Source organism: Perca flavescens, chromosome 12 (genome assembly GCF_004354835.1).
Source record: "Perca flavescens isolate YP-PL-M2 chromosome 12, PFLA_1.0, whole genome shotgun sequence".
NCBI classification, from domain to species: Eukaryota; Metazoa; Chordata; class Actinopteri; order Perciformes; family Percidae; genus Perca; species Perca flavescens.
The window spans coordinates 17,793,336-17,818,830 of NC_041342.1; the positions used below are offsets into that span (position 1 = coordinate 17,793,336).

Sequence of the window (25,495 nt, forward strand, 5' to 3'; positions counted from 1 at the left end):
ACCTTGATTTGGAAAACAAAATAGGAAAGAGAAGCAGCAAATTGGTCTGTCTTACGCTTCTCCTTACATTAAATTCATTGGTTTTAAACAAGGATCTTATTCAGCCAAAAGATAATTTCCTCTTATGATAAAAAGTAACAACGTACCCATAAATCTGCTGCCAAATCTGTACACTGTCCATTTTAATGGATGGTATAGCTAAGCGAAATAAAGCAAATCTTCACAAAATAACAATTTACCACAGATAGATTTATTTTGCAGTCAAATTTACACAACCTGGGACATGAATTTTGGACAACAGAACGCATGTTACACATGACACACTGTCACAGGTAGAACATAATATAGATGAGGTCTTATAGATATTCTTTTGACATTTAAGTTACTTATATCCTCATTAATACTTGTCATTACATACACATGCGTACAGAATACACTCTCTCCAACTTTCAAACATATTCACATACTCTAAAAACTGTTACATTAACATAAATGTACAAAAACACGGTCACCAACATTACAGGTCTTCGTCAAGAGGTCCACCGACCTATGTGCCAAAAATATACATCTACAGTGTACTGTATATATAATCAAGAAAAGACATCATTTGTACACCATGGCAAATTGATAGCAGGCGACATTTAAGAGCAGCTGAGCAACATCTGTACATTCAAAAATTCATTGGCAATCAATAGAACACACACACACACACACACACACACACACACACACACACACACACACACACACACACACACACACACACACACACACACACACACACACACACACAGAATAGTTACCTTTAAAGGAATAGTTTGACAATTTTGGAAATACAAGAAATGTTCGCTTTCTTGCTGAGAGTAAGATCTAGGGGGACAGTTAGCTAGTGATAATCTAGATATAATGTACCTATTAGTTAGCCAATATATACTAGCTAAGATTAAACAGCTAGCTAGTAGATATTAGCTAGTGGATGCACACTAATAGACAAGTTAGGCATAGGCCTACATCTTGTTTGTTTAATCTGCACAACAGAAGAGTAGAAATACATGTTATGAGTTTACAGGAAGTTAAGTGAGGTGTTTCCTTTCAACAGATCCAGCTAGCTGTTTCCCCCCGCTTCCAGTCTTTGTGCTAAGCTAACCGGCTGCTAGCTGTAGCCTTATATTTAGCTTACACACATGAAAGTGGTATTAATCTTTTCACCTAACCGTCAGCAGGAAAGTGAATGAACGTATTTCCTAAATTGTTAGACTATTGCTTTGAGAAAACTTGTCAAGTGCTTTTCTTTGACACATAAAGATTAGTGTGTTACCGTAATGCTAAACTAACCATAAGAAGAGGTGCATGGGTGGAGAGAGGTGTGGTCAGCTTTAGCAAAAATTACATTACACAGCTTGCATTTATTATAGCAGTTAAAGGTGCCCCCAATTTTCAATTATTACTCACATCTCAGTAAGTTTTGAAATTAGTTCACAGTTTGTTATTGAAATTAAAGAGAGAAGGAAGAAAATTCTAGGATAAAGATGGGGCATCAGTGCAGATTTAGAAAATTCCAATTTATAGGCTTGTTTGTTGATTTGTGTAAAGAAAAATCACAAAACGTAGATGTGAACGATGTTAAGCATGTGGCATTCAAGTGCCTCAATGCCCCACACTACCCCTATTTCATCAAAAATCCAAAGTACAAGGCTCAAAAAGCAAATCAATGCCAGTCAAACTTCCCCCTCTCTATAAAACTGTCAAACAAAAAGATCTAAGACTTTGCTGCCACCTTGTGGTAAACAAATATACAGCACATACATAGTAAAGTAGGGAGTTGTCTACTCTTCTTTTACAGACAGTAACAGCTTTTAGACATGGTCGTTTCCATCTGAGCCAATTTAGACTCAGAGTGACGGCTGGTGATAGAACACGTAAGCAGCAGCAGAGTGGTTTTTATCACACCCTCATACACACTTTGTGTTTTATCTGTTCTTCCACTTCCTAATTAAACCTCTGGCTCTAGTTCACTCAATAGTGTCTTGTCACACGTTGTTTTGTCCAAAAGCAGCCAAGCAGATGCATAAAATTGATGCATCTCCTCAGTGGTGTTTATTTTTTATCTCGCTTTTTAGAGTTTATATATTTGTTTTATTTCTCACAACCTTGGACAGCAATTTCCAGCGAGTTCCTGTGTTTTTTTTGTTTTCTTTAAAATTAGAAATGAGACATTATGCCACACATCTCACCAGTTGTCACTACATTTATGGCACTTTGACCAAGAGAGTCAATATAAATCAATGTAATGAAATCATACATCAGGCATACAACTAAATGACACACACACAAAGTGTACTATGCATTGAGTCATTTCACATGGAACCAGTTTATGGTAAATAAATATACATACATCCTTTTCTGTTGAACAATATTCAATATATTTTTTAAAGATACTACATTCTTTTAATCAGCTCAGATGACAGTCAAAAAATAAATATCTTGAGTAAACATTGTGAATAAATCCTTCTGTACACATCGTACACATCACATTTCATCTTATTAAATGATTTCCTCAACTTAACAGTTATTGTTTGTTTGTTAGCTTAGTTTGTGCAAAAACAAAAAAGACAGAAAGAGAAAATGGGCAACACTCTTCGATTGTCAAGAGCTGTCACATTAAAGCATTTTGTGTTGACCGTTACAACATGTAATGTTTTGAAGCTGTTTATGTGTTTGACGTTGGTGCTGAATTGAAACAGACTATCTTGAATAGATGATAGCAGTTATGTGGAGCTATTACACAACTCTTGTCAAACTCATCATGATTAAAAATAAATAAATAACAAAGCAGGACTCTTTTCACTTGAAGAATTGCACCACAATCTACAATAAAAACACACCACTCTGTACATTCTCTGCAGGAAATGACTCTTTCTACAACTTTAGATAGATATCTGTTTAATGTACTGGAAATAAAAGTGATAACTATTTGAGACTGACTATAGGCACTTTGGAATATGAGTCTAGGAGATGATTCATTACTTTTTTTTTTTAAATGAAGAGCAATTTATTATGGCACGATGGGTAGAAGCTTAGAGAAAAGAGGACAAAGACAAAGAGTCCTGTTATTGTTTAAGAGCATGTTGAGGGTTTGATTTTCGCTGCCTACAATACAATGCTGTACATATAAACTCATGGCACTATGAGGGGCTTTGGGTAAAAGTATCCACTAAATGGCACATGTTATGTTCACAGTCTGCAAGAAGTCTGTGAGAGGGAAATCAACTGGAGGACATGATACTAGCTGTGAACATAAATCATAAATCCCACTGTTCTTGGCAAGACACAACCTTGCGTAGCAGCTGAGTGGTTAGGCAAGATGGTTGAGGGTAGGCATTGACCTTGAGTGTTTAGGGTCAGGATAGCCCAGTTTGTTTGGGGACAGGACCTGAATGTGGGAGCATGAACGCCTGGCCGATCCTGCTACCCAGGTCGTGTCTTGCCAAGATGGGTGTGGTCCGAGCAAGGGCACCAGAATCAGGGGGATAGAAAGTAGGGAAGTGGCCATGGCCCCCCCAATTTACACCCCTGTCCTGATTTGGCTTCGCAGCTGGTGTGATCCCATCACCAGATGGTCTATAGTTTGTCTTGTGATCATTTAAAACAATTAAAAGTCAACTCACGACCCCCTCACAAAAGTCACACATTTTTATGAGCTGTGAGCACTTCAAGCTAAGCCTGATTTTCCTTTCTCAGATGCTTTTTTTTTTTTTTTTTTTTTTAGAAGCCTGAAGACATCAAAGTATCTGGTTTTACACGAAAAAAGCTAAAATTAACACAATTTAATGGCGAAAAATGTTGGTTTTCATTTCACAACCCCTCAGATTAATCGTGTGAACCTTCAAGTTGGAAACCACTGCCCTACAGTGCTCATTCATTGGCATTATGTCCTTTCATATACTGTGTGTATTTTTATTTAATAAAAAAAAATTTGGTCAGAATATAAGGGGCAGGATCTTCTGGGTCCTCAGGATGTTTGATGAAATCTACAGATTTGGGCTCCAGTTCCTTTTGTGTGAAAAGGTCATTACAATACTGCGTTATGCAAAAGAAAGAAAATCTGATCGTAACACCAACAGTAACTATTTACAAAGTCCATGAGTCCCCCACCCCCCCATCCCCCCCACCCCCGCCACCCATTTATTTTTTGACATACTCTGTACTTACGGCTGATTGTAGAAAAATGTTTAAATTTAAGATGAAACATTTAAACAATGTGCATTCGTACAAGCAAGGCGAACGCGGTTGTTATTTAACTTTGGACTGTAAAGAGATCGGATCCAGTCAGGCAACCTGTATGGCACTTTAAAGCACATTTACTTTACACACGAACAGCCAAATATGACCCCTACATTCAATGTTTAACTACTGTTTTCTTTTTTTACAGTTGTTACTGTTTTTGGCAACAACTTCACATCAATATTATTAAAATAATTTAAAATAGAAAACATTGGTAGAAAGGGAATTTCTAGTAGGTCTCTGTTTTAATCTATGTAGTGGAATTTGTCAGTTCAGATATCAAGTACATCATTAATCAGGAAAGATTGCAATCAGAGTTGACTAAAATACTCAAACAAATGATATTGTATATTCAAATGAAGTTATAAAGTATGAAAGTCAGCTATGCACCTCTAATCTCCAGTAAATGCTTTCAGAAATATCTAATTTTCAGAAGGCCTAACTATAGAATGTAAGAGTTATGAGGGGCCACTTTGGTCTGATCTGGTTGGTCTGGATGTACATAAGTGGAACGGCACCTTGAAGTTGACTCCTGCCAATCAGACGCTCAGGTTGGGAGGCTGATGTTGACATTCTCCGCCAGTGGGCTGGACATGCGAATCTGGGAGCTGCTCTTGCTGAGGATCGACAGCTGAGTCCCGCCGTTCACTCCACTGCTGGCCAACGAAGGGTGCCTTTGCTGCTTCAGGTCCACAGCAAAGTACCTGTTCACCGTCCAGCTGCGCCATTTCCTCTTGATCTCCGACTGCACCTTCAGGGAGAAACTTCACAAGGTCATTTTTTTTATGTACTTTAAGCTGTACCAGCTCCAGTGGGTGATAGTTTAAGACATCAGGTGTGTATTAATGTATTTGACACTAAATAACACTTATCATTCCTGTGAAGCATTTGTAACAGTTAGTAAAGGTTATATCATATAAACTATATTATAAAAGTCTTCATATTTTACATCAGAGGTTAGCAATTAGGTTAGACCGTGCTGCATGTTTTGATATAAAGTTTTCATCAGGAGGACAGATTTAACTATCACTAATTTATATATATTTTCTACGTGTATTATATATACAGCACTGTGCAAAAGTTTTAGGCAGGTATGAAAAAATGCTGTACACTAAGAATGCTTTAAAAAATGGAAGTGTTAATAGTTTATTTTCATCAATTAACAAAATGCAGTGAGAAATCTAAATCAAATCAATATTTGGTGTGACGACCCTTTGCCTTCAACTCAGCGTCAATTCTTCTAGGTACACTTGAACAAAGTTTTTGAAGGAACTCGGCTGGTAGGTTGTTCCAAAGATGTTGGAGAACTAACCACAGATCTTCTGTGGATGTAGGCTTCCTCAAATCCTTCTGTCTCTTCATGTTATCCCAGGCAGACTCGATGATGCTGAGATGAGGTCTCTGTGGGGGCCGTGCCATCACTTCCAAGACTTCTTGTTCTTCTTTAGGCTGAAGATAGTTCTTAATGACCTTGGCAGTATGTTTGGGGTCGTTGTCCTGCTGCAGAATAAATTTGGGGCCAATCATACACCTCCCTGATGGTATAGCATGATGGATAAGTATCTGCCTGTATTTCTCAGCTTTGAGGACACCATTAATCCTGACCAAATCTTCAACTCCATTTGCAGAAATGCAGCCCCAAACTTGCAAGAAACCTCCACCGTGCTTTACTGTTGCCTGCAGACACTCATTATTGTACCGCTCTCCAGCCCTTCAGCGAACAACCTGCCTTCTGCTACAGCCAAATATTTCACCTGTTGCCATTTTTCTGCACCCCAGTTCCTATGTTTTCATGTATAGTTGAGTTGCTTGGCCTTGTTTCAATGTCGGAGGTATGGCTTTTTGGTTGCAACTCTTCCATGAAGACCACTTCTGGCCAGACTTCTGGTTTCTGACAGTTCTGAGCTGATGGTACTGCTGGACATCTTTCGATTTCAAAGGGAAATAAGCTTGATGTGTTTTTCATCTGCTGCACTAAGTTTCCTTGGCCGACCACTGTGTCTACGATCCTCAACGTTCCCTGACTTTTTGAAAGTGTACCTATAAGAATTGATGCTAGTTTGAAGGCAAAGCGTAGTAACACCAAATATTGATGTGATTTAGATGTTTTTCTGGCCGCTCACTTTGCATTTTGTAAATTAATAAAAATAAACAATTTATATTTTGAAAGCATTCTTAGTTTACAGCATTGTTTCCACACCTGCCTTTGCACAGTACTGTATGTATATATATATATATATATATATATATATATATATATATATATATATATAAAATGTAAATTATAACTGTGTTAAAACTAGTTCATGTTATTAGTAATTATATTGGTAACACTTTTAAGGTACACAAAAACGTAGTTAGTTACTGAGGAACAAATGAGGAAGGAATGAGGAATGACTGGCTAGTTAATGAGAAGTTTCTGAATGACTGGGACTCAAGCACTAATGATAAGTTACTGATAAACAGACTCGTAGTATCTGTATTAAAAAGTAAGTTAATGAGAAGTTACTGAGTATATCAGCACTAATGAGTAATTAACTGATCAACAGAGTGTGAGTTACTGTATTAATTGAATCATTAGTAAATAATAAGTTAATGAGAAGTTACTGAGTAACTGTATTTCAGCACTACTGATCTGTTACTGATAAACAGACTGGGCATTACTGTCTTAATGAATCAATAGTTATCAGTAAGTTAATGAGAAGTTACTGAGGAACAAATGAGGAACGACTGGTTAGTTAATGAGAAGTTCCTGAATGACTGGGACTCAAGCACTAATGATCAGTTACTGATGAACAGACTGGGAGTATCTGTATTAATGAATCAATAGTTAACAGTAAGCGAATGAGAAGTTACTGAGGAACGACTGCTTAGTTAATGAGAAATTCCTGAATGACTGGGACTCAGACACTAGTGAAGCATTGTGCGTACCTGCACATAAAATAATGCATCATACTGCATGGTTAATCATTAACGAATGATTACCTAACCATTAACTACTCGTCGTTTCTCATTTGTTCCTCAGTAACCACCTACATTTTTGTGTACCTTTTTGTAAAGTATTTCCACAAAGGAGCAAACTCCATTAACTGATGAAGGCCACAAGTTGTGACTAAAAGCACTAATAAAAGATCTAAGTGGACCTAAATTAATAAATGTTTTTTAACATGCTGTAAGAATGTTATAGTTTGTTTTAATTATATATCGTTAAATGTTATTATGGCTATGTTATAGTGTTTTATCAATCATTCATTAACGCCAGTTACATTTGCTTTATAGGAGTTGTTGGCTAATTGTTGACAAATCACAAAATAAACACCTGAAAAATCCTTAAATTCGCTTACATCTAAATTATAGTGTGTTATAAATAATTACGTGTTTTTATATTATACATTTAGAAATAGAGGGCTTATAGTAAAGTGTTACTGTTTTGGGTAATAATCAGTCCACATATTTAGATACATTATCCTAAAATTTGCTGATGTGCTATGTGCATCAAAAATAGCATTAAAAGCATTTCTGTTTATGAAAAGGGACCAAAGCTTACCTCTCCATTGAGGAAACAGTAGAGGACAGCTACAACAAAGCCCTGAGGAGGAGAAAAGAGACAAAAAATAAGAGAAATACAGATAAAGATTCATAGAAAAACCACTGCATCATTGTGAGGAAGGACACACTTTCAAATGTTCAGTCATCTTTATTAAAAGCTAGATAAAATAGTGTGTGCTGACAGCTCTGAAGATGTGTCTTTTTGAAAAACTTCAACTTCAGTATCCAGGGATTGTAAAGTGTCATCAGTAAACTGCACATCATGTCGACCAGTCTGTAACATTTTCTATAAAAGGAATATGGAGCTGCTGTTCAGGAGGAAGAGTGTATTTCCCTCTAAAGATTTGTTTGCCATTTTCTATACTTGCAGAAGGGTCGACACCCAGAGGGATGTTACAGCCTTTGACTCTTTTCCTGCTATGGCTGTGAGCTGGCAGAACATAACGTAATCTTGGAGATTATTCCTTCACAGCGCTGCAGCATTCACAGTATGTAAATGTAGTTACTTTTCCTATGTGATTGCAGTAGACATACAATAAAAAAATAATAGATTTTTGGAATTCTATGAATCAATTTTGAATCGGTAGAGCTTGAATCGCGATACGAACGTGAAGTGATTATTTTGCACACCACTACAAGACACAATGTCCCTTAACAGCGAATCTATACTTTTGTTAATCCAGTTGTTGCAATACTAATCATTGTTTAACAATGTTTAACTTGTTTGTGATATCTCATCTTCTTTTGATTTGTAATCACTATCACTGAATTTATGTCTAATGTTTTCTTCATAGTTTTACAACTGCTTCTAGGAAAAACTTCAAAGGAAAACTGTTGTCCTTCAACTTTTATTGGAAGTGAGTTTAGCTTGCTGCATAGCTGTGGTTAGTGAATGACTAGGTTTGAATATCACCATCACTCTCCTGAAGAGCCTCTTTTTCTTTTGTATACTCAGATGATTTATTATCATCATTATGTTCTCTCCTTCATCATCTGATATTTCGAGCTGTTAAAGCGTACCTGGAAGGATCCCAGTCCTAGCTCAAAGACTAGTCTCTCTCTCTTGCTGACATCTTCAGGTGAGAAGGCAAACACAGTGTAGTGAATACCAAACAGGGGGATGAGCAGGAGGGTGGAGCGAGCCAGACGCCTACACAAAAACAGTTTAATGAAATATAAGTAAAATACAAATCAAAGTCATTTGTCACTAGTGCTGGTCAGCTGGACGTGATGCAGAACAGAGCTACTAATGCAATTATGACACATTTTCTTATTACTGTTGTATAGTAAACTAGTCATTTACACACAGGTTTAAATTTTTAGTCAAGCCATAAATTAAAGAAATAAATGAATCCCTGTTAATCTTCAAGTTCAATCAAGGCATCAATGTATTAAAATGCAGCAGTTACAATCATATGATTATGTTTAGTGTTTACATTTAAAGGGGCGCTATGCAGTTTTGGCAATTTCTTCGGTATTTTCTCGCTTTTTGCTCGCAGGTTTCTCTATAGAGCTCCCCCTACAGCTTCGGAATAGATACAGTACCAATGTGTAAAAACTCACTCAGTCAGTCTGCAGTTTCCTCTTTCTCTGTTCCTCCGACAATGCTTTCCTTGCTTTCTGCTTTTTTTTTGCCGGCTCAGCCATGACGATAGTGTGAAAAACTCCATCGCTACCTTGTTCTTGCTAGCCGGTTCCTGGATGGGGGCGTGTATGTGTGCAGTGCCGTGAAGCAATTTGTTACATTGCGAGACCTGATATCACGTGATGCTTCCTGACACTGAGGCCGGAGGCTCGGCGGCCAAAAGTTGCAAGGGTGGTTTTTCCGCTCACAGGTGCTAGGGGGAAGTGAGACGACCACCATTCAACCTGGGAAAAGTCCAATAACCATTCCAGTGACTCCGAAGCTATTCAATTAAGGTAAATTAAGCTAAAAAAACTGCAAAGTTTCCCTTTAAATATAAGACACAATATATTTTATTTTTCTTATTGCCAAAAAATCCCATGAAAAGACCAAAACCAACAATGATTCAGTCCTACAAACAAGTATTGCCTTAGTAACCAAAGCCTGATATCTTATTCTACTACTACTGCAATAAAGCACCATTGTTGTTTTAAAAACACATTAATGAGCTACACTGTTGCAGTGGGGGTCACTGAAAATAGTTCCCCAACAAATGCACCATTTACTCCTGTTTGTTTACAGTGCTCAGCTTTTTTAGAAGCTAGGTAGCTGTGATGATTATAGGGGCTATAGAGGATGCATTATGTCAATGAGGGTCCTCACAAGTACAGAATACAAATGTGTGTGTGTGAGAGAGTATGCATTTGAGAGTCCAGATCATTAAAAAAACACAGATACACACATGCAGTCGACACAAGACACAACACACACACACACACACACACACACACACACACACACACACACACACACACACACACACACACACACACACACTTACAGTGTGATGGTGGATAACTCTGACATCCTGCACGAATGCTGAACAGCCTGTGTGGGCTCACTGAAGCATTTCTGAGCACAGCTGCTACACAGCACAAAGACAACACAACAATACAACAAAGACAACATCTTTAGGGACATATCACACACACATCACACACATCACACACATCACACACATCACACACACACACACACACACACACACACACACACACACACCACTTTTAATTTTACATAACATTGGAGTTAGTGAATTTGCTTATTGTAACTTACAGATAAATGCTTGATTCGTTTCCTCCGATGTCAGGGGACTGAAGCTTCTGCACGAGGATGATGATTATTCCAACAAAGAGGACAAAGTTGATCTGTGAAAAACCAACACAAAACCAAAATTACATTACATTTCAGCCAGTTAAGCAATGGATATGTGAAGAAAATAAGAAATAAGAAAATTGGATGAACAAATTAGCATCCGTCATACCATAATGGAGGCCACAACAGGTCCTTTGATCACCCACCAGAGGGCAGTGTTATCATTTGTATCCCAGCATCTGGAGGAGGAGGAGAAAGAGGAGAACAGTGCATTTCAATAATCATTAACTTTTCTCTCAACATTTAGTACAATATGTCAAGCAAGTGGCTATTTGCAAAATAAGAAGGGTGGAGGCGAGTGTCAGAGGGGAGTAGACGACTTAAAATGGAAGCAGGCCTAAAATGATAATTAAACCTTCTTAGAAAAACTGTCCAATAATTCTGAATGCTGTTTGTTTGCTTACACTCACTAGTATTATAGTGTATTTTGCACAAGAAATGATAAAAGATAAAGTTGAGCTGAACACAAGCTTGTTAAATGGCTACGGGAAGGTTTAATTTGCATACCAAAAAACACATCAGTTAACAATTTTATTAAATTTGTTCCAATGATTTTATAAACATTGTCAGCATAAACAAATTATCTGTGGTGAAGGGAGTTATTTCCCTTATCTGTTTACCTAAATTTCTGAAATTGCAAATCCCCATCTTAAATTGTATAGTTGTCAAGATGAAGAGGAAATTGAGAGATATCTTAATACAAAATGTGGACTTCTGTGTCTTAGCAACCCAAAGGCTTCTGCCTCTTTTCTGAGTAGGTTATAGTGCCTTATACGATATGAACAACATGGTTAACAGTAAACGTGCATTTCTTCCCTTTCAAATAGTGAATCTAAAGTTGGAAGAGGAGTTATACCCAGTGTCATGAAAGTGGAGCCTCAGAACTGCCCAGACAGTGACACAGATGGTGGGAGTTCCTGAAATAACAGTAATCATATACATTGAGGAAAAAAATGCAGTACATTTGTCATAATAATCACAGTACTTCTCATTTGTCTAAACATACTTTTGGGAAATACCAACATTCAACAATTATATATCATATTTTTTGTGGTTGTGACCCTGTTTATTCAGTCGGGTATTCATCAATCACAGCAAAGATTACTATAGCAAGCTGTTTTCATAATCAAGATAGGAAGAATGCTAAATTGTTTGGTTACAGTACCACCCAGACCTCTCAGGTCATTTGAGTCAGAACTAAACATGGAGAAGCAGCGTTCAGTTTTTATGCACCACATATCTGGAACAAACTCCCAGAAAACTGCAGGTCCGCTGCAGCTCTCAGTTCTTTTAAATCAAGGCTTAAGATCTTTCTTTTTTATGCTGCCTTTCTTTAAATACTTGTTCAATTCTTATACTGCACTGTAAGTTTTATTCTTGTATCTCATATCTATGTTATTCTAGTTTAGCTGTTTTTAAAAATATATATATTTTAAAACTTAGTACTTTAAAATGCCTTGTTGCTGAAATGTGCTATACAAATAAAGCTGCCTTGCCTCGCCTTACCTTAGCTGTATTTTACTACGTTATTTGAATAAACAGTTATTGGCAAGTTTGGCTGAAATCTAAAAGGTCTTGGCAAATACATTAGTAAAAAGCTGTTTTAAAGAGACCTCCAGGACAAAGACAAACTGTATATGATGAGAATCCAGAATATACTGTACTGTATGTTTTGTTTAAAATACAATAGCATTTACCATTGTTCTATCATTTCCTATTCCTTTCCCTATTCCTCTAAACCAGGGGTTCTCAACCTTTTGCAAGCTGGGCCCCCCCAAAGCTGGTCCATTGTAGTTGGGCCCCCCCTTCCAATTTCTTGGCGAAATGTCTGATAAACGTAGCCTCAAATCATCCTCGATTTGTGCACGATTGCGGTATTTCGTTTTGATTGCAGTCATTTCTGAGAATCCTGCCTCCCACAAATATGCCGACGCGAAAGGGAGGAGAATCTTCAAGGTGACATCACAGAGTTGAGAGTATTCCTGCATCAATGCTGCTCAGAATGACGAAAGAGGGCAGGAGGTCAGTGGCAGAACTAGCCAACACCGGGCCCCTATGCAGGATTATCAAGGCGGCCCCCAAGTTAGATGAGATTTCCTAGGGAACCTTAAAAGGCTCCGGATGCTGCAAATGTTGGTATAATAGGAAAATGGCCCGTGGATTTAAGACAAAAAATAATAATTTATTGAATGAATCAAATATGAACATATCTGTCACTGTTAGTGGCTTGTTGATCACATTGTTAGTTAATGTCCTATCCTGGCCACACACACAAACACACACACACACACACACACACACACACACACACACACACACACACACACGCATTCAGACGATAAAGTACTTATTGGACTTTAACTTCTCATTGCACTTACAATAAGGAGCATAGCTGTCCTCAATTTAGGTCATCTGCGTTTTTTCCTGCATCCACCGGGTGTGATTGTGTGTGCGTGTGTGTGTGTGCGTGCGCGCGTCAGTCGCGGGGGAAATGGAGCAGCAGCCCCGCCCGCTGCAGAGAGCAGACAGTACTGAAACAGCAGCCGCTTCAGTGACTATATTATGAAAAATCGTTACAGCGTACATTAATGTTAAAATGTACACACGTTGGCAGTAGAGTCTGAAATGTTTTGCGCGGTCTTTCGTTGTACGTTTTGTTGGTAAATGTGAGATGTTCGAGTCACACACACGATCGTCTTTATTACAGAAACAAGGAAATTAATTTGACCCGTTCTCACTCTCACTTGGTCAGTGGCTGTTCTCTCATTGCTGACAGGTGCTCAGACGCCGATTGAAATAAATAAAATAAAGTCTGCAAGGCTGGGGAACATGTCGCAGTTCCCTCGACTGATGCGGCCATGCCACAGGTCAAGTTTTTGTGTGAAGGCGTCCACTCTGTCTGCAAGGAGCAAAATATGAGTTTATATGAGGAGTGGTGTGTGTCTCCTCTCTGGTCCGACTGCAGGCTGGGACTGGTGCGCGAGGCTACTGAGAGACTGACCGCCTGTGAGTGCTTTTGGACGGGGGAGGGGCTCACGGCAACACCCGCTGCTCGTTGAGCACAGTAGCTGCAGAGTGATACGTGCTTTCGAGTCTCCACAAAACAAAGTCTCCAATAACACCAGTAAAAGTCGCTAGATTAGTTTTTGACAAAAATGTGTTACAGTCCAACCACTTGCATTTCAACATGGGGGAAATTCTTTTTCTGAATTCTTTTTTTTTTTTTCTCCCATCCTGTAGCCTACTCGCGCCCCCCCACCCCCCGGGGGGCGGGCCCCACCGGTTGAGAACCACTGCTCTAAACATAACAAATTTGAATACAAATCTAATTCACACAAAAAACGTAAAAGTAAATTAAATTTTGAAAATTTAAATTGTGGCATAAATGATTTAATTCACATTAAGAACTGAATGAGAAGTTGCTACTTTTCACCATAACTACTCACCCCATCCTATAATAGTGTACCAGTAGAAGTAGCGTCTTTCAGGAAAGAAAGTCTCCACCAGCAGAGTGAAGAGATAAAGACCTTCAATAAACAGCCAGAAATAGTTGGACATGACACAGTAATGAAAGAAAATCATCACTGCTTTACACGCCACCTGCACGGGGAAACACAAGGGAGGTGTGTTAGTAGAGCAAAGGCAGAGGGACATGTTATTGGTGTAGGTGGGAAATAGGCTTTCTTGGTTGTTTTATCCTCTGTAAAAGCATTTTGTTCAAAATGTAAAATCCATGTTTAATTATCAGCCTCTCTTTTAAAAGCTCAAGACAATACATGTCAGAGTGACATACGTCCTCAATTCCTATAAATCAACGTGTAAACAGAGATCGTTGTCACTGCAGTGACGGGGTCCCAACACACTGCAACTACCCTCAAAATGTGCATTTAGCATTTAGCATCTATATGTGGATTAAAATGTTTTCACAGCCAACAGTAGAGACCCACCTACATGTCAGGTGGACTTAATGACATCATGTTAATGAAAGAGTCCATATTCTAACAGGGGTCAACCAATTACAGCACTGTACCACAGTGCCACAATGGTGACCTGGGATTGCCAAAGCAACTTGGGTTAAAGCAGCTGGGTTGAAAAAAAGGGCAACGTAACCATTGATATGTTAATGAGTCTGTAGTAGAAGATTTCCACTGGCCTTGCTGAAGCCATTAGCGTACCTAATTAGGTTTATTTATCATGCCTGCTTAACAACACTGAGCAATGTTTTGTTACCAGACAAAGGCTAAGAGCTTGTTCTGCATTTGTAATCAGGGAGTATTAGTCATCTAATAGCGTGTTTGCTTTTTGTAAACATTTGCATGTGATTGAAGTTCCTTCAAAGGTGCATATCAAACAGGAAAGACAGGAGTGGAAGTGTTTCAAGTCCTCTGTCTTTAAACTTCTCTTTATATCTCAAACAGAATATGCTTGATCACATTTTATACGCATGCTTTCCTTTATATAATGAGTGGCTGCACATTGATGAAATCCTTTAATAATGCTCTCTGGAACCGATTAACCAATATGTAATTAATAATATATATCTTGAAAACATTTTTGCAACTGCCAAAACTCTGCAAACATCTTATACAGACTTCAAATCTGCAGCAGGGACCATTTAGAATAATAAAGGCCTCATTTTGCAATTATCTGCTTCAAATTTAAATTAATTAAATAATTAGCCTTGTGTATTGAAAATATTTTTTTTCATTAATAACCAAACAAGCAGCAGTCACGGTCTTTCTTGTTGATGGAAAACATGAGGAAGTAATTTATCAGCCACAGATAGATATGTGTGTGTATTAGGGCTTCTGAGTGACCACACAGTATATGAAAAAGATTACTAACTGTGTGTTCGAAGCAGTGGTCTTCCTGAGCGTACAGCACCCCATCCTTGATGAAGACTGAGATGGCTCTCAGGATGAAGGACACAAACAGGTTCATGTGAATGAAGTTCCTGGTGCAGTGGAGCTTCCTGGAGAGAAGAAAGACAAAATATATAAAAATCGTATCTTGTTTTCACTCTTAAAAGCTCCGACAAATAAATTAAATAATGCAGATGTAAAAAAAACTGTAAATGTAAAAACAAAAAGCAAATTTTTATGGATTTTGTCACTCCCACTGCTTTTTTTCTTATTCCCACTCGGGCTAAATTTTTATTGAGTTTTTACCGACATGAAAGAAAATTTGGAGAACAAGCCATGTACCAATGATGAGAAACCTGACTTTGTGATGCTCACCTGAACCTGCAGAGAATGACCATGGCTGTAGTCAGAGACACCAGCGATGTGCTGTAGCCAACTGTGTACAGGGCCTTGACTGAGGGGTAGTACGTGCCCTAATGTTGGAGACAGAGGGTTAGTCATGTGTGTGTGTGATAAATGTAATATTAAATTTAGACATGGTTAAGGAGGTCGTACAGGATCAGTGATGTTTTCATAGAAGAAGCAGACATCCGCATAGTGAGGGAAAGGTTCAGACCAGCCGTCCTCGGTGCAGTTACGACTGACCTTCCCCAACTCTGAAAATTAAAAATATACCTCAGCCTGAATTGAACTGAATGGAATTAATAATTTAAAATACAAATTAGACCAAATCTAATGAGAGACACAGATGATCTCTTGGTTCTTCTCACCATCCACAGGGTCTATGAAGTCACGGAAGAGCTCCTGACAGTTGAACACCACAACTTCGCCAACATTGGCCGCCTGCCAGCAGGTCAGGTTATCCCACATCCATGGACACACTGAGGAGACAAGAAAAACACAAACAGACTGAAGTCAGTGTAAAGCTCTATCAGCATTTCTGTTGTTATAAAAGTGATGAAATGATACCGACACTAATTTAATTGAATTCAACTGAATTAATTGGAATTTAAGGCAATTGAATTAGGAGATAATAAAGTTTAATTTCCAAAGATAGAGCATTTTTGAGACAACCACATGGACAAAACTGTTGCGGCAACTCTCAAATCGTATTATCTCTCTTGAGGTAATAAGATAAGGCAGCCTCTGGTATAGCCTGAAAAACAAAACACTGTGCAAAAAAAATGCTCAATTAGCTTGTATTTCTGAGTGTACAGTAATAATTGAAGTTGACTCAGATGAGTGTATCAACCTTTTAATCAACTCAGATCCTCTCACCTCTGGATTTTGGCAGCTGGACAGTAAGAGGACAATGTTTACTAAGGTTTTATGATAAAAAATCAACCTGAAACTATTAAAAGTGAAGGGGGACATATTACAGCCTCACTTAACTTGAACCGACCACCTGCTCAAATATAAGACCGATATAAGACTTTAAACAACGCAAAATAATATACATTTACTATTGACACACCAGGGCTCCAGACTAACTTTTTTCACTAGGAGCACAGTGGCCCCCTACTGAAAATTTTAGGGGCGCAACCAGAAAATTTAGGGCAACACACCGTAAATCAACATGCTAACCAAATATTCACATTTCTACTAATTTCCACTGTATTACTAATAAATACTTTGATAATAGATGCAGAAATTACAATGTGCTGTTTCAAATTCAGTGTCACTTTTGAAGATGCAACATAGAAGGCACCATTGCTGTCATGACAGCAAAATATTAAAAAAATATACCAACTCCAGTCTACAATTACAATGAATTCACCTTAAAATTAAACATGCATTGTTTAGGCTACTACCCTTAGGGTTGGGTACCTTTCGCATCTGAACCAAGATTGGTACAGATACATGAAATTATAATGGTACATTTTTTCGGTACTTTCCCTCTGTAATTACAAAACAATTATTTCAGTTGTAAAAATAATTCCAAATTTATTTATCCTGTGTAGTTAGAACATTATGTTATTTTATTAGAATATGTTATACTCTAAAGAAATTAAACAAAAATAAAAATAAAACCCCTCTCTCTCTCCTCCCAAACCCATCCCTACAACCTATTAAATTGAATACTTATTCATTTCTTACTCACTATAACTTGTTTAGCCTGTTGTATTTTCATCATGACCGTTTTCAATTGCTCTTTAATGTTTCATGTAAAGCACTTTGAATTGCCTTGTTGCTGAAAGGAGCTGTAGAAATCATTGACAGGTAGAAATAATGTTGCCTTGCCTTACAACCTCAGCCTGTCAGTCAGTCACCAGGGCACAGTTGCACACTGTTAAGCCTGCTGCTTGTCTCAGAGGAATTGTAAAGTCAACAGCACCGTAACTGTTTTTAATATCATATAGCAGCAAACGCTGTCTGTGTGAAGTTTTTAAAAACTGTAACCATACTTGAAACCACTTTATCGGCATCACTCACTGTGACTTCAACAAAACAGCCGACGTAGTTTGCGCCGATCGCAACTCTGCGCGTGTGTGCGACTGTTGTGTGTTTGTGTCAGCTCTGCTCTCTGTCAATTTTCACAGAGGACAGATAAGCTTGCGCTTACGCGCTCACGTACCTACGTTTCGACATTTAACGTGTAAAAAAAGGGGGCAAATTATACTGGTCGCACATGTGCGACTGGATGTAAAATTCAGTCGCACACTCTCAAATTTTGGTCACAAAATGCGACCATTTGGTCGCTGTCTGGAATTTGTCTGAGGGCACATACTAGTTGTCACTATCACTGATTGAGCACCAGATCTAGCCCAATACAGTATTAATAGGCAGAACAACAGAAACAAAATCATACTGTACACACAACCCAGTGGATTGCACCCAGTGCCCAGGGTTCCTATCACTGAGCTCATCAAAAGCCCTGCTCCACATCTCATCGATCCAGATCTTCAGCCAACTCTCGTCATCTCTTCACCAGCACCACCAACAGTGTCAAGACTCCATCAGGGGAATATTCCTGTACTACTCAGTGCATCACTACCCCACCAAAAAGTATGACATGGGGGTATGGGGTCTAATCACCAAAGACTCTTCACTTTTCTAACGTGATTGATAAACTAACACATTAATTGAAACAGACTGTTTTCATGTAAGAAAAAAGAGAATTCAAGGCAAATGTCCCTGTTATATCTGGCAACTAACAATGATCAGTTCATGTCTCCATATTACTAAGTGTGTGCTGCGTTTTTTAGCAAATTGTTTAACCTCCTTGTTACTAATTCAATTTCAACACTAACACAGCTTCCAATAGAATATCACCTCCAACCAGTAGGCGACTTGTTCATTTTAACTGGGGGGACAGAAATCCGTCTGCAACTTCAGCACCGTGGACAGCACCATGGATTTATCAGTCAGGCATCTTATATTATATAGTAGAGCCATGGTCGGGGCCATAGATTCTAACTTGCACAAACCTCAGTCAAATAAAAGACCAGTGAGTCAGGAAGACTAGACTAACATATCCAACTAAACAACCTCTCTGCCCCTGCACTCTCTCTGCTACTAGGAGATAAAGAGGGGGATGGCAGGTGAACAAGAGGCATGCATTTTGGTCATTTTGCTAACAAGGGGGATGGCATCCCCTCGCAAATTGCCTACTGCCTCCAGAACTCGAAAGGCGGCACAACAATTAGTAAATTATGTTAATAATCATGGTGAGGTTAAATGGCAGAGCAATGTAAGATATGTAAGACATGAAATATAGAGACAACATGAATTAGCTGAGAATGGTTAAGTAGTACAGTATTTGCAAAGATTTTGGTTTACTTTAGCTGAAAAAAAAGAGGAAAATGTATACAGAGTTGTATACAGAGTTTACAACTAGCTACAGTTAATGCAGCCCTACAGTTTAGAGTTGATTCAACTTTACGGTCATTTTGGAAGCTCCAGTTTGGGGTGCTGTTGAATTGTATGAATGGGTAAAAAAACATAATCTTCATGAAGGTAGGATTTGTTGCAGGGCTGTTGTGTTAGACTGCATCAGGTTTAGCTAGGTGTAGCTATTAATAAACTGGCAACTAAAGGTATATAATTTAAAGTACCCAAATGCACATAAGCAGACACATTATTTGTCAATTTCATGTGATACTATCCAAACTGAATGTGATAGTTTCCACCTATCCGGTATCTTCTAGTCATCTACTTTGGTCATTACCTGACTCATGCTCAGTTATAGATATCGCATCCTGTATTTTTAGAACTGCTTCTCACAGCTTTGTTTTTTCCGTCTTTCTTTCTTTCTGCTGTGTGTGTGTGTGTGTGTGTGTGTGTTTGTGTAGACCTTTCTCTATATTCTGCTTGGCTCTCTAATCTGTTTTGGTTCTGTCTGGTGAGCCGGACACAAAGCCAATTACCTTTTAAAGGGCAAATCTGAGCCAAATGAGCTGCACTGAGCTACAGAGGTAACTGGCTTCATAAAGCACTCTGTATGCATCACTGGCTATCTCACACAAGATCCCACCGTACGCTGAATCTTCACTGGGCTGCAAACATGCAGCATGGTATCCACACACATTCTGAACATGCATAGTGTACACAAACATAGACCTACAGACATTTATTTTTTTCTCATTATAGCTGATCTTATTGGACAATAGAAAAAGATATGTTTTTGTATTCTGAGTCACAAGGTCTAACAGTAGCAGAATACCGATCAGAGCTAATTTCTCCTCATTCATTCATTCATATCACTTGTCTGAAAGAAAAGATGTGTAATGAAGCTCCTAGAAAAAGATTTGCATGTGGATGTGATCCTTTGTCATTGTGAGAATCTGACAAATGGCAAAAAAAGGACAAAACAAGCTGCAAAATGTAAGTAGAGAACTATTTATTTTGAATTTTGCAATGTGCTAAATTCAGTTGGATGGTGATTACAGCACCAGACAGCAAATCATTATATACCAATTTCACAAGGCCTGCAGACTAATCTGGGGCCAGAGTACCTCAATTAAAAATATAATAACAAATAAATCATGAAATATGCTTTTTGAAGTGGATCTTGATAAATCAGAAAAAAAAAAATCTGACCTGGCTAAAAACAGAGCACCACCTACAGTATCTCTTTTTCTTTTCTGTTATTTATAGTTAACCTGTTCTCATTTTTCTTTTTCCCTGATTTTTTTTTTTTTTTTTTTACTTTTTCTCAAGTCCGATTTCTGCAAACCAGGCCTTTTTATTTCCTCTCCAACAATTTGCTGTCAGCAGAAACACAGAATGGCTTTTAAAGAGGCAGGCGAAAACCAGGATCAGTGAAAGGGTCGAGGCAGGTCAACATGTGTGACTATACGGTTTGAAAATGGCAACACATTAATACAACAAACTGCAGGCGTTGCAGAGGAATAAGGGAATACATAGCAAGTGCCTGACTTCAGTGTGAACTAACTTTTATTTACTAAATATTTATAAATGAAACCTGTTCTCTAACTTTCCTCATGAAAAATTGCAAAAATAATTTTTAAATACAACAAAACACAGATAAAAACATAATAACTAGTGTGTGGCGCACAGGAAGAACGCAAGATCTACAGATGTAAAATGAGTTGAACTTACAGCTCTTCTCCTCTTCTAACTTGTTATCTTACACTCAAAATCTTTTATGTTCCATGTTTTTATTCCCTGCTTTTCAAGGAGCCCCGTTGGCTGTCAGTGAGTCACAATGCAGTCTGGGAGATGCAGTCTGTTGGGCAACTTTGGAGCAGCAGGAAGCCTGCAGCAGTTGCTAATGAAAACCAGAATCCATAGCCAAGAAAATAATTGCTTCCAGGAATCACAGACCAAGTTTCCTGTGTTTTTGGAAAAAGGGATGTGAGAAATGTGAAAGCAGCTCAGCGTGACATTACAGGCAGACATTTGGTTTGTGAACTGTGTATCACCAGATGGTTGCCTGTCCTGTATAGCCGCCTGTCAAGGTGATGTATTTGTAATATGAACTTGATAGAAAACTGCACTCATCTTTCATCCGTACATGTCCCTCTATGACCTTTAAAAAAATGGATTGGATAAACAGAAAAATGCCACATTGTTAAGTATAAACACAAAGCCTGTACTTTTTATTTGATCCTGGAAAGTTAGATTTTTAGGAGATGCATGACTTTTATCAGCAGCTCTGTATTTTCTGAGCAACCCAAGATGTAAAGAATTTAATCACAGCAGCAGAGCCATGAAAACCACTGACTTCATACCAAATTATGCACACAGAAGGAAGCGAGAACAAACAAACAGATACACACAGACACACACACATACTTAACTTACTTAACTACACAACTTACTTGATTCAAGGTCATCGCTGGGGTTGTGCAGCATGATCTTCTTCATGCATTTCTCATGTTCATGCTTGATTAGGCAGTGCTCGGACTCTGAGGCCACCTGGGGAAAATAAACAAAAATATACATAGTGCCAAACTAAATATTAACTATACTGATAACAGTGTTGTAGTTGAGTCACCAACTGTCAAGTTCGAGTTGAGTCTCGAGTCTCGAGTCCTAGTCCGAGTCACCAAAGAAGAGTCAGAATCGAGTCACCATTACCTGAGTTTGAGTCCGAGTCGAGTCTCAAGTCCCCAGTGTTCGAGTCCAAGTCGACTCATCAAGGTTGAATCTGTGTTGAATTCCAAGACTGCCTACATTTCTCTACTCTGGCACCTTTAAAAGGTCCTATGACATGCTGCTTTTTGGATGCATTTATATAGGCCTTAATGGTCCCCTAATACTGTATCTGAAGTCTCTTTCCCGAAATTCAGCCTTGGTGCAGAATTACAGCAACTACGAACCAGTCCCACAATGAGCTTTCCTTAGTATGTGCCATTTCTGTGTCTGTAGCTTTAAATGCTATTGAGGAGGAGAGAGGCGCGGTTGTAGCTCTATTTCCTCATGGGCGGGCCAAATTCTCTGGGCGGCTGTGGGCGGCGGGCAAAGCAGAGAAATAGGAGGTAACCTTTCCCCTTATGACGACATATAGGGAAGATTTCAGAGTCCTGATCTCGCAATCTCCAGTTTTCCACTTGCAGATCAGTCTGGCATCTTGAGATAGAGCTTTGGAGCCGTTCGCCAAACAACCGGGCAATCAGCGTTGGTTTTGAGGCAGGTTTAGGTGTGACGCAACGAGAAGCGACTGTTCAGTCTAAACAACATGGCAGCTTCCACGGATGAGATGAGCGTAGTTATCGCGCAAGTTTTATCCGAATTAGAAAGTATTCCTTCATTGAAAGAAGAGCAAAAAACGGCACTGGAGGCTTTTAGTATTTTTAGTACACACTGGAGTATTAAGTATTTAATAATATAGGAGAGATAAGAGTAAGATATTAGAGGTGCTTTAAAGCTGCACTATTCAATATTTTCAATCTAATAATTGATACAATGGGTATGTGTAATGTGAAAGGGGTCACACAACTATTACCTGACTCTGCAGTTCCCCTCAGTAGTTTTTGTGTTTTTCAGCTTATTGTTTTGGTTTTATATTCATCAAGTGGACAGAAATATGACTAGAAATAAGTGCTAATGTTGCTCTGTATCTGCTGGATGAGTAAATTGGCGACTTTATAAGGCCATATGTCAATGTGCTGCCACAAGTAGGCAAAAAAACTCCATAAAAGCATTGAAAAAACGTATTGTGTCCCTGCATTAATAGACAGATGTCTATATGTTGGTATAATGTCAAGTAATTGTATTTATATTCGTAGTGGATAGCAGAGTGATCATGGGTCTGTGTTTGTCATTATATTGGCAGACCCTTTGCTGAAAATTTAAAAATTTAAATAAATAAATAATAATTTTATGTTTTGTGTTGTTTGACTCCTGATTTTAACAAGCTGGTGGATGAGGAAGTTGTAAATAGAGGCTCCAAATTGTTGTTCTCCAGAGATTAGCTAATTCACATCCACTTTTGAGTGATAAAATTAAATCCCTGCACTTGGAAATACAGTGGCGTAACTTAGGTGTAGTGAGGGAAACTTTTTACCCAGAGGCAGTAGAGTTACTGCATGTCTATCAACTACTCTATAACTCTTCCTCTCGCTCTATTAAAGCCAATCTCTGTTTTGCACCCTAAGCTTTCATGCAACCCCCTCCTTCACTCTCACAGTGAACTGATAGGTGTAATATGTCCCAGCCCTCTGAGCCATGGCTGACTCATCACTCTCTCTCTCTCTCTGCCCTCCAATATGAATTCACTCCTGTCCTTGCTGCCTAGATAAGATAGGGCATCACCTGACTGTGAAGATGTCCCAGGATTCACTACCTTTATCACGCTGCACGTGGGCAGAATTTTAACACACAACACTGCATGAATAATTTGAAACATCATCACAGCCATCTTTTATCTAGTTTCAATTCCATTTCCAGACACTGGAACACTTGTCAAATACACAAATAAGAAAAAATTGGATGCAGATGACTATTATCTGTTTGGCAGGAGTGCAGACAGGCCTATAAGATGAAGTTGTTAAATGTGTTATGCATTCATTTATTTGTAAGGAATCCTGGATTTTAGTTATGTATTTTGTTTTGATCTTAATCTAATTACAAACAGAAAACACAGACATGCCTGCATTTCCACCTCCATCTACCACGCACGCACGCACACACGCACGCACGCACGCACGCACGCACGCACGCAAGCACGCACGCACGCAAGCAAGCTCACACACATTTCTGAAGAGTAAGCAGCTCAAGCTGCTGCTGACATTCTCCCGGCTGTAGCTTCATATTTAAGGCAACAGAGATATGAGAGTGGTATCAATCTTCTAATCTAATTCTCCACCAGAAAGCGAATAAGCTTTAGTAAATCACTAGTTTGAATCTAGTAGAAATTGGGAAGAATTTTACACACAAACTTGGATTTACCAAGAGCTGGTGTACGCCAGTCCAACTTAAATGAGGACTGCTATAACCATGACATTGCATACGACAAAAGAAAGACCTTTTTTATTTTAGTGTGCTTCTTATTATCCTTTCCCAGTCACTCCTCTCCCTTGAACAGATGTCTGTCCAGATAAACCGACCATTTGGAAGCTGCACAGCCACGTTTCCCTGCCCAAGGCAATTTTCAAGGGCCAGATAACTCAGTAGCTCCCACAGCACTGCACAGCACAGCACACATAATAAAACTTCAATTGGCCGTTGCAGACCACTGGCACACCGTCCAGACCCATTTGACACACAATAAGTACATCACAACAGACATATTGTATGTGCCACATCAGCCACTGAAGGTCAGTTTGAGAGTGCACAAAGATTTCAGCTGGAGGAACCCGTCACACATGTTTACTAAAGGTTAGAAAAGATATTTGGGACTGCAAGGTCGCATTGTGGATTCAATTTTAGTTCCCCTAGTAACCATCCTTAGACTGGAACTATTATTAAAAGGATAAAGACATCATCATCAAATTCATAGATTAAGGATACCAGTCACATAATGTTACATTTATTTTAACTAGGGAAACTGCTGATGTGCTGCCACAGTGTGCATACATGTTGCACAACCTTTCTATTCTGCTTTTTTATTTTAATGAGACCGCTAATAAAAGTGAGTCACAGCAGATGGATAGGCAGCTCTACGGTCAGTCGGTACCATCTGTTATTGTTCTGATAGGCAGCCAGTCGTCTTAGCACAGAGCTGATCCAGAACCTGTAACGTATGCTGATGTGCTGATATGGTGATTTCCACACCTCCAGCGCCTGTCACTAACACACACCCGCAAGAGTGTACGTACGTAAAAAACGTAAAAAAGAGTGGTCTGATGATGGAGACATGAACACACTCACTCCCTTATACATGGATATGGTTACACATTCCTTTATGCTCCTGAACACCCCCACACACCTACATATGTGCACAGTACATGGATGCATGCACCCAAACTACTCACCAAGGGCAGCAGAAAGATTGCAGTCAGCAGGTAGCCTCTCATTGTCTTTTGTGAAGTGGTTGTATCCAAAAGGCTCCACA

General features: G+C 38.8%; 1 protein-coding gene across 1 annotated transcript; it reads right to left on the reverse strand.

Annotated features, from left to right (window-relative positions):
• Nucleotides 1-4,831: 4,831 nt before the first annotated feature.
• On the reverse strand, nt 4,832-25,495 carry adcyap1r1a (adenylate cyclase activating polypeptide 1a (pituitary) receptor type I). The gene is made up of 13 exons (XM_028593339.1): nt 25,416-25,495; nt 21,819-21,915; nt 16,305-16,415; nt 16,090-16,190; nt 15,910-16,007; nt 15,518-15,644; nt 14,119-14,272; nt 11,529-11,589; nt 10,782-10,851; nt 10,574-10,665; nt 8,854-8,983; nt 7,832-7,873; nt 4,832-5,035 (listed from the first exon to the last, which is right to left on the reverse strand). Exons 1-13 carry the CDS (start codon nt 25,455-25,457, stop codon nt 4,832-4,834), a joined length of 1,329 nt encoding a protein of 442 aa, XP_028449140.1. The 5' UTR covers nt 25,458-25,495.